The following is a 10,217-nucleotide window of genomic DNA, read 5'->3' as shown; positions in this document are numbered from 1 at the left end:
TTTAATGAGTTAAAGTTATATTGTTTGATGTTTCCAACTATTGTTTAGTATTTACCCCTTTTGTTCTTCTACTGAACTTTCATTGACAAGTTTCAATTTCTCTGTATTATTATAGAAGATGGGCTTGTTCTATGTAATCTGGCTGTTCAGGTGTTTAACTTTAAACATTTCAACCATTCTCTGTGCCCTCTTTTAGATGTTTCCTTGTTATTTAATAGTTATTAATGTCTAGTTGTTGAAGCTTTGATGAAAGGAGCTAGTTGAAGAGGGAAGGGGAGATGCTAGAGGCACCACAGTTGCGGATGCATGTTCTGCATTTTCCTCTTTGGCTTTTTTTGTGGATGTGCCATTGCCAGTCTAAGAGGCACCAGGACCTAAGCACTTGCTCAGATGATAAATCCTACTGATATTGTGCATCTTATTTTGCTAATTTAACAACTTGCTCTCTCCAGTTAACCTGTGATACATGTGGTTCTTGTGTCTTTTATTTATTAATTAATTTGTATGTAAGCCCTATCATATTCTTTGTAGCATTTTTCTCTGTTCTTCAGTATGCTTCTTTGGGCATTGCAGGCACAAGGAACTGCAGATTCGTATTTTGAAGCTTTAATAGTTTCATAAATAAAAATGACCAAATTGTCAGCTTGCCTCGCTCTGCCTATCTCATGTTAAGGCCTTACAAAGTTCAATGCTTTATAAGATTGCATAGACTATTTCTGAGATTGCTCTCACATGTGATATGGACTGACGCGGCGTAAAATAGTGGTAGCTCAGGGGCCAATCTCATTGTTGGCTTGGAAATAGACAGGTTTTTAGCTTGTTGATCAGGTGTGTCACTAGTTGTAAGAATGTAAATATGATAGTAAGCCTTCTAGTTGACATCTTTATCAAAATTCAGGCCAACTAGAGAATCGAAAGTACTTGTCCCCTGATAATTGCTGCTTGAGTAAAAGTGCAACCGTTCTGCGGCACAAATCAAGGGCTATGATGCTTGAGGTATGCTATCATTCTTACTTTATACTTGCCTCATAAAAACTTTCCTATGCAAGATTTCTTCTTTCTCCAAAATTTTGTTGTCTTTAAGTTAGTCAATCCACAGAAATAGAAGAAATCCTCTTATTCAATTCAATGGAAGTCAGAATGGTATATTGGGCAGAACTTTGAAGGCCTAAAAGTTCTAAGGGATTTCGGGTTCTCAAACAACTGTTTCAAGACTGAAAATCCCATCCTTAAACAAGGAACGAATATACTGCGGTAGTTCATAGCCTGAATTGTGGTTGTGGACCTGAAAGGTTCTAGAGATGACTGGGTTAGTAGGAAAAGACTAATTGTTATGGCTGCATTGAAGGTTTATTCAACATTACAAAGGATCTCTTTGTTCCATTCACATATGTAGTCATGCAAATAGTCCTGCTTCTAGTTGTTTTCAGAGGGTCTGCATATGTTCCCACACTTAATGTTTATTATCTTGCATTTTATTATATTATCTTGATTGAATCCAGTGGGTGAGGTGAGGCACATGTTTTTGCCAGCTCATACACTTAGGAAGCAATATTCTCTTTAGGATTCGATTAGTGCCAATGACCTTGTTTTATAATTTAAATTATCGACTTGTCATCTGTGTACAAAAAATAGCAGCAAATGTTTCATGGACTTTCATTACAATATGATTAGAAGCATCCTGGATACTGGTTATCCTGGATACTGGTTGTGATATGTGGGATGCTGAACTGTTTATCCAAAGATCACTCAAGTAAATGAGACTCTAGACGTTTGGCTACCCAGAACATGTACAGGAGGCCATCAGTGAATTCCGGGTACTTCTTTAACCTGGCAGATCAGAACAAAATATGTGCAGGAAACAGAAACAGTTGGTAGTATGGAAGGGCTATGCTTTTAATTATTGATGTTTAATAGCTTTGAGCTTTGCTGTAAGTTTCTGTAGAAATATATGTTCTTCCAAATGGGGAGCTCAGGTGCTTGGTAAGAGGTGGCAGGTGCTGATTAGGTTTTCACAAACTTTGCAGGAAAAGCTTGAAGGGATGGAGAAAAAAGGGTTTATTGAAACGACGTTTCAAACAGAAGGTGGAGCTTCCACTAGAATCTGCTGAAGAAAGGAGACCTTGTTGAAAACATGGAGGACGTCATGAGAAACATGTGTTTTCTTTCCTTCTTGCTAGAGTAAGGCTGATTGCTTAGGGCACTTCCAGCGGAAGGCCTTTTGCCCGGGCAGGACAGGGTTTAGCCCACAAGACAGCTCCAACGCGCAAAGGGCAAGCCTGGGCAATGCATGGGGCCCACCAACCTAGGCAAGCGCTCAGGCAGAATCAGCCGGTGCTGCTGACTGGGAAAGTGATGTAATGTTGATGTTAGAGCATCTCCACCCACAAGGGCTAAGTCTAAGGCAAGGGCTGCCACTATTCACTTGAATATTTTTATAGTTTAAACCATTAATTTTGCTTTTGTAATTAGGATAAGATTTTCACCTCTAAAATTGTGCCACGTCGATGTAGAACAAATGTCGATTTTATCGCTTGAGCTTTTGTCGTCCGAGGATTAGACGCAAAATACCATTTCGTGATGAAACTTCATTTCATTACCCGTGATAGGGTCATGACTAATGTTCACCCAAGATTGACACAACGCAATATCTTCATTCGTTGACCACGAGCCTCCGACTTCAATACAAGATGCCATTTGTTTTTTTATACAAATGGAAAGTAGTAGAAAGAGAGTAAAAAATATTGGAAGGAGAAGAGTTTGTATGGAGAATTGGTGTGGAAGTGAAAAATGTGAGTGGAGATGAACAAAAAATTGGAAGGAGAAAAGTTTGTATGAAGAATTGGTGTGGAAAGTGAATAATGTGAGTAAAGAGTAAAAATATGGGATGGAGAAGAAATTGTATGAAGATTTTAGTGTGGAAAGTAAATAAAATGGTTAGGTATTTATAGAAAAAATACAGAATTTTGGGTATTTTTTAAAAAATTCAGATTTTTTCGATTTTTTGCAATTTTTAGCCAAAAACGAGGACCGTTTGGAAAAATTCCATCGAGAGTCCCGTCGCGCCACGTGGCACGCCGCTGAATTTGCGCGTGGACTTGCTGAGCTCTTGCTTGGGGCTGGCCCGCTACGCCTGCTTTTGCCCGACTGCTGGAGATGCTTTTATAGTGACGTATAACAAAAAAATTGAAAAAAACAAATCAGAATTTTTAATTATATATAAATATAAAGCTATATTCTTTACTTCTCACACCAAAACACTATACAAATTCATCTTCTCATATCTCATGTGAATAGTGGTTACCATTGGGTTGTCATGGCAATGGATAAAAACACAATAAGCCTTTTGCAAGGGCTGCTACTATTCACATGAATAGTAACAGCTCTTGCCTCCCCTTATCCTTTGCCATGACAAATGGATGAAGGTGCTCTTACAGGGCTTGACTTGCCATGAACTACATCTCCAACATCACTTGTTCTTGTGGTCCTTGGTTTCAAGGCTGAGCCGTGCCTATATGAGAGCATATAATCTACAATTAATTAATGAAATACTTATGGATGTTTTTAATTCGATGTGTATTTTTTCTTTGTTGGAAAATTATTGAGGGACTCTAAATTCTAGTTTAGGTACCTCATGTTCCTCAGTGTATATATATACTTGAGTTGCAGTGGATTCAACATTTATATGGAATTTTTACAGAGCTTTTTAAGCAATAGAATTTTGCAGAGTTTATTGAAACTCTCTCCAATTCCACAAAGTTATTTGAAAATCAAGCATATATGTTCAAAAGGGCCAACTAGTATAAACATTTGGTGTTATTTCAATGTAGAAACATGAGTGTAAGAAAGTGAAAAAAGTGACTTAAAATGTGTTGTTGGTGCTATGTTTAAAGTAAAAATGTGACTATGTATCAACTAATATCAAATATTGGTGCTTGCAAGGGGCTTGTAGCTCAAGTGATTAAAAATTGCATATGAGGTTCTGTGTTCAAATTCTCTCTTGTAACTCAAGTGGTTAAAAAATGTATCCAATATCCCGTGTTGAAATCCCTCTCCCTCAATATCGCATGAGCTTCATAGATTCTAACGAAAATCCTAATTAAATAACACAATTTTTATGAATACACCTAAATTTGTAAACTTCATCAAAGTCTTTTAAATTTCACTAAAATTAAGATTTCATCAGGTTTCTTGTTGATGTCCAAAATTAAATTCAACTTAAATAGATGTTAAGTGATGGATGATGTGTAAAGGGAAGTCCTTCAACAGGTGAATGTGCCTTAACAATCTGGGATACCTCTCACCTTATGAATCCTAAGGAACTCCAATAATATATAATCGATGAAAAAATGTATGCTAGATGTTGAGTTGAGATAATACAAATAACATAAACTTTAGTATTGACATAGGATAAAAAAAACTCTATTATTGGAGTTGCAATCCCTCACCTTGGTCCCATCCGAGTTGATAATGTTTAGGCTCCACAAGTTAATTAGCTGCTAGCTCCCCCGAGTCCCCCACCTAGAATTGCATTTTGAAAGTCAAATACTTTGGAGGTTTTAAATGCACCGAAAATAGTCGATATAAAAATTTCCGAAATTTTCATTTTTACCATTTTCCATTTATGTTTCTCTGTTTTCTTTAAAACACTAAAACAAAAAACCAAAGTTAGTAGTGTTATAGTTTAATTAGTTGAGCTTTTCTACTTTCATTTGTATAGTTTGAAATCCCCATTCTCGAGTAATACTTGTGTAAACCCCCCTTCCCTCAATCTCGCTTGTACTAAAACAAAAAAAATAAAAATATTCTACTTATACCGACAGAGATTCGAAACCCCCAATCGCTTGTACTAAAAAAAAACAATCCAAAAGTCCTGACCCTTTCTTTTGATTTTTATATATGGTCTCACTCAATTATGTCACGATTTTTACAATCTCCGCTCAGATAACGACCAAAGTAGAAATAATCATGCATCTCTCTCTCTCTCTCTTCTACCTTATCAACTCATCTCCCATTTCCTCTCCTCCAAATACTCTCCCAAAAATCTTTATCTAAAATTTGTGAAAATGTTGGGGAAGACAAATTTGGGTTCTCTTCCTCATCAAATGGGTTTTTTAGGTTTTTTTTAGGTTTTTTTTTTTATGGGTAATGATTCAAGTTTTTGCTTGGTTTCATTTTCGTGGCTCTCCACATTCCCAATTATTTGATCTTTTGAGATTTAAAAGGAAGCATAAGACTGAAGGTTCAGACCAGAAAAAGAAAATGTGGATTGCAGGAGAGGATTAAAAGGAGGAGCATTTCAGGGGAGAGAACGGAAGAGAATAAGAGGGGAGAAGTCAAAATGCTTGACAGGTGGCAGCATTTGATTGGGTTGGGGAGGCTAGCGACCTAGAGTCCCTACGACACAATTATTTGGGGACGCACTAGATATTAAAGAGAAAAAGATTTGATGAGGCACAAGGTCTCCCGGAAGCAACCAAATCCTTGACAGATTTACAAAACACGACACACGTTCATAGAGGTCATGAATGATTGATTGATTCAGGACCAGTTTGAAATTATGAAAGTTGCAATGCATGTGTTTTTGAACTTGTGTATGATCAATTTTACTCAATTATATGCATGTTTGCATGTGGTTGTTAGTCATTTTGCTCTTGGTAGCCAGATCTATATTCCCAAACTATCAATTTGGATTGTCTGAACGCACACTAGATTGGTAGCCAGATCTAATTCAGTACCTTACGATTTGTAAAATAGCACGAGACTGAAAATATTATCGTATAACCTCATTTTGATCACTATGCGTATCAAGGGGCTAGTAAAGCATTAAACTCAGAGTTTGAGCCATTGTTAGGTTTTTTTTATAAAAAAAAATACACGATATGATTTTAAGAGAGCGGCGAGAGTATACCTAAGTTAAGGGAAGTGTGGAAAAGTAAACTGTACAAGTATGGTGCATATCACATTACTCTTTAAAGAACTTTTTCTTTTTTTGGGGAGTGATATAGCCTTTGATGGAGACCTAATAATTAATAGGCTAAGTCCAATTTCCAACTTAATATTGAATTTGGGTAATTTATGCATTCAATATTCGGTGCAGACAATTTAAATTAATGAAAAAGTGCCTTCTTTCATTAGGTCACTTAAATTGTCACGTTCCTATCATCAGGGACATTTTGGAAAAAGCAAAAGGAGAGAGAAAATTTTTAAAAGAAGCAAAAATGGACAAAACCCTTATTTATTTTTAGATTTCCTAAGGAATCCAATACATTTGCATGTCTTTGATTTGAAAGTTGAATGATTTTTTTGTCTTTTTTGAAAAAGCTTTGGCTTTTTCAAAAGTGAAATTTTTTTATGTCTAAAACCTAAAAAACCTTTTTTATATATATATATATATATATATAGAACTTTCTACTTAGAAGCCTCCATAGTTGACAAAACACGGTACGAGTATAATACGTGTATTATTTGACAAATTACGATGAAAAGCTCGATTATTATATAATTTTTTTTAATTTGTAGTATTTAATGTTCTATTAGTTGGGTCAGCAAAATCTCTTTAATATTTGCACTAAACTTTCTTAAAATCATCGAGTCTCATATTTATTATACGGAGAAAAAGGACAATCAAAACATATTATTGGATGGATTGATGGCAACTGCTGTCTTGGAGATAAAGCGACGCCGTAAAAGCTGGTGTACAGCAAATAAATGCATGGGGTTGTCAACACCCAACCAAACCAGCTATTTCTTCTAATTACAGAAAAACAAAATTGCAAATCTAAGCAAGAGAAAAATAAAATTGAAAAGTACTACTTGTCCTATACAAAATTTTCATAATGGACGGTACAATTATTTGTTTCTCATTCTACAATGCAATTTTATTATTTTACCTCATATTTTAGATAATCTTTCAGGATCATCATGGTAGAACATTTGCTAAATCAAAATTGTTTAGTCGTTTAATTGTTGTAAAATATCGTAATGTAGTTAAATATTTCTGATTGGTTTGATTTTTTTGTAGGTTGCTGAACAATAATGGCAATGCTTTGCTAAACCATGTCTAGTGTTGTTGCTTTCGGTCAGTCACAATCGTCATACTTGTAAGGAGGATGAGGGAAGGTTTTGACCTATGTATGATTAGAGTTCTCTCTTGTTATTCTACAACATAAATCATAAGTAATAAAACTTAAAACCTACACACTTAAGTCGCAAACACAAGAACACAGCGTTGAGACAAAAGTAGTACCTACCAAGCTATGAAAGTACCTAAAATAGATTCCAACTATCCAAGGGTAGGGTGTTTTTTTTCTTTTTCTTTTTCTACATGTTGTGTGTGAGTTATTTTTTTATTTTTTTTTCATTCTTCTTTTTTTGATTACGTGCTGTGCAAGGAGGAAAACTAAAGGAGACTAAGTTATTTAAATTGGGTGAGCTTGGATTTTTTTTTGGTGAAAAAAAGAAGCAAACCTGGGCTATAGGCTAGGTTAGCCAAACTAAAGGTCATCCCTGCATACACACATACATACAGCTTGCTCAACTAATCTCCATAACTTCTGCTCCTCCATTCAATGCCACAATTTAAGTTGAAATGGCACTTTCCTCTAAATTAGGTGAGAGCATATGCATTTGCCTAGCATTTTCCCTCTAAGCCCTAGAACGAGAGAGAGAGAGAGAGAGCGACAGAAGGGTATGCATGTTAGAGAAAAGGGTTTTTGTAGGGCTAATGGACTTATAAGCTTTGGGTGGCCCTATCTCTCGTGGGTTTATAAACCTTACCTTTCTATATATATGTCCAACGACTTCTGCTTGCATTAATTAATGGCGGAGTTTTCACTATAAGGCCTTAATTACCTTATGAAAAAAAAAAAAAATCCAGAGAGAAAAAAAAGTGTGAAACAAAAACAATAATTCACAACATGAGAAACACTTATATGAGATGTGGATAATACTATTTTGTTATTTCTGGTTAATTATGGTGTGTCATACATGATAATTTTTTCATGTGGCATTCTGTGATTGACTCGGAAATAGCAAAACAATGCTATCCCCATTTCATACACAACAGCCTCCTCGGTCCCTATTTATTGCCATCCTCTCCTTCCCGTCCATTTCATTTTTCAAGTCACATTTTCCCTTTCCCTTTTCTTTAAGCTACTGCCTCTCTCTTCTTCTTCTTCCTTATATATATCAATGTTGGCAGCCTCAGATCTCTAAAACTCATTTTGATCTGGGTTTTGCTTCTTTTTTGTTTACGTGCATTAGTTTTCAAGTTCTAGCCTGGCTGTGGTTTTTTCCTATATCTCCTTAATTACCTGGGGTTTGAGGGTTAATTTTGGTATTACACAAGTTTGAGGTGGTTTAATTTTCAAGTGGGGTTTGCTAATCAGTGGCCAGATGGAGGTATCAACGGCTCTGATGATCTTATCAGCTTTTGCTGCGTACTTGTTGTGGTTCAAGGTCCTCTTACGGTCCATGAACGGCCCGCGTGTCTGGCCTCTAGTGGGCAGCCTGCCGGACCTGATCCAAAACGCGAACCGGATGCACGACTGGATTGCAGACAATCTCCACTCTTGCGGCGGCACGTACCAGACCTGCACCTCCGCCATTCCCTTCCTGGCTAGCAAGCAAAGGCTCGTGACTGTCACGTGCGACCCCAAGAACTTGGAGCACATTTTGAAGCTCCGGTTTGACAACTACCCCAAGGGCCCCACCTGGCAATCTGTGTTCCATGATTTGCTCGGTGATGGGATCTTCAACTCTGATGGTGACACCTGGCTGTTCCAACGTAAGACCGCCGCACTGGAATTTACCACCCGAACCCTCCGCCAAGCCATGGCTCGGTGGGTGAGCCGCGCCATTGAGCTTAGGTTTTGCCCCATTCTTGAGACGGCTCAGAATGAAGCCAAGCCGGTGGATCTTCAAGACCTCTTGCTTCGCCTCACATTTGACAACATTTGCGGGTTGGCTTTTGGGAAGGACCCACAGACGCTAGCGTTGGGCCTTCCCGAAAATGACTTCGCAAATTCTTTCGACAGAGCCACTGAAGCCACGCTGCAGCGCTTTATCTTGCCCGAGATTATATGGAAATTCAGAAAATGGCTCCGACTCGGAATGGAAGTCAGCTTGAGCCAGAGCCTCCAACACATCGACCAGTATTTATCCACTATAATCAACACACGTAAGCTGGAGTTGATCAATAAGGAACAAGGTTCGAATGGGGTCCCACATGATGACTTGTTGTCCCGGTTCATGAAGAAAAAGGAGTCCTACTCGGACACATTCCTCCAACACGTGGCGCTCAACTTCATCCTAGCTGGACGTGACACATCATCGACGGCGCTGAGTTGGTTCTTTTGGTTGGTGATTCGAAACCCACAAGTAGAGGAGAAAATCCTTGCTGAAGTTTGCACAGTTCTGATGGAGACACGTGGCAGTGACACTTCCAAATGGGTCAAAGAGCCCCTAGTGTTTGAAGAAGTTGACCGACTGACATACCTTAAGGCCGCGTTGTCCGAGACCCTAAGGCTGTACCCTTCAGTGCCAGAAGACTCCAAGCTAGCAATAAACGACGATGTTTTGCCAAGTGGGACTTTTGTACCAGCAGGCTCTGCAATCACATATTCAATATACTCAGTTGGTCGCATGAAGTACATTTGGGGTGAAGATTGCCTTGAATTTAAGCCCGAAAGGTGGTTATCTTCTGATGGCCAAAAAATGGAGGCACAAGATTCTTACAAGTTTGTGTCCTTCAATGCTGGTCCAAGAATTTGTCTAGGCAAAGACTTGGCTTACTTGCAAATGAAGTCAATCGCGGCCGCAGTGTTGTTGAGGCACCGGCTCACAGTGGTTCCGGGCCATCGGGTGGAGCAAAAGATGTCACTGACATTGTTCATGAAGTATGGCCTCAGGGTTAATGTGCACCCTAGAGACTTGAACCCTATTTTGGAAAAGATAGGGAAAGGTGTTAAGATGGTGGCTGGGATTGCTTAATAGGGCTAAGTTGCTTGGTTTCGAGGGCATAGCCTGTGAATATGATTATACATATGTAATAGAGTGACTAAATAAGGTAAAAATGTTGGCAATTAATTACGGTCAACGCCACATACGTCGTCGTATGGTAATGCTTTATTTTACATACCATACTATTTAGGGGATGTGAAACATTATGTACTATGAAAATTTTGTGTGTTAATTAAATTGTGCTTTTTCGAAAA

At 37.9% G+C, this 10,217-nt stretch overlaps 1 protein-coding gene across 1 annotated transcript; it reads left to right on the top strand.

Moving 5' to 3' along the window:
- The first annotated feature begins 8,097 nt into the window (after positions 1-8,097).
- On the top strand, positions 8,098-10,217 carry LOC103337535 (cytochrome P450 86A22). Its single transcript, XM_008240697.2, has one exon. It carries the CDS (start codon positions 8,398-8,400, stop codon positions 9,991-9,993), a length of 1,596 nt encoding a protein of 531 aa, XP_008238919.2. The 5' UTR covers positions 8,098-8,397; the 3' UTR covers positions 9,994-10,217.

The sequence above is a fragment of the Prunus mume genome, linkage group LG7 (assembly GCF_029339155.1).
Source record: "Prunus mume cultivar Tortuosa linkage group LG7, ASM2933915v1, whole genome shotgun sequence".
Lineage (NCBI taxonomy): Eukaryota > Viridiplantae > Streptophyta > Magnoliopsida > Rosales > Rosaceae > Prunus > Prunus mume.
This window is presented reverse-complemented; position numbering and strand designations above follow the sequence as displayed.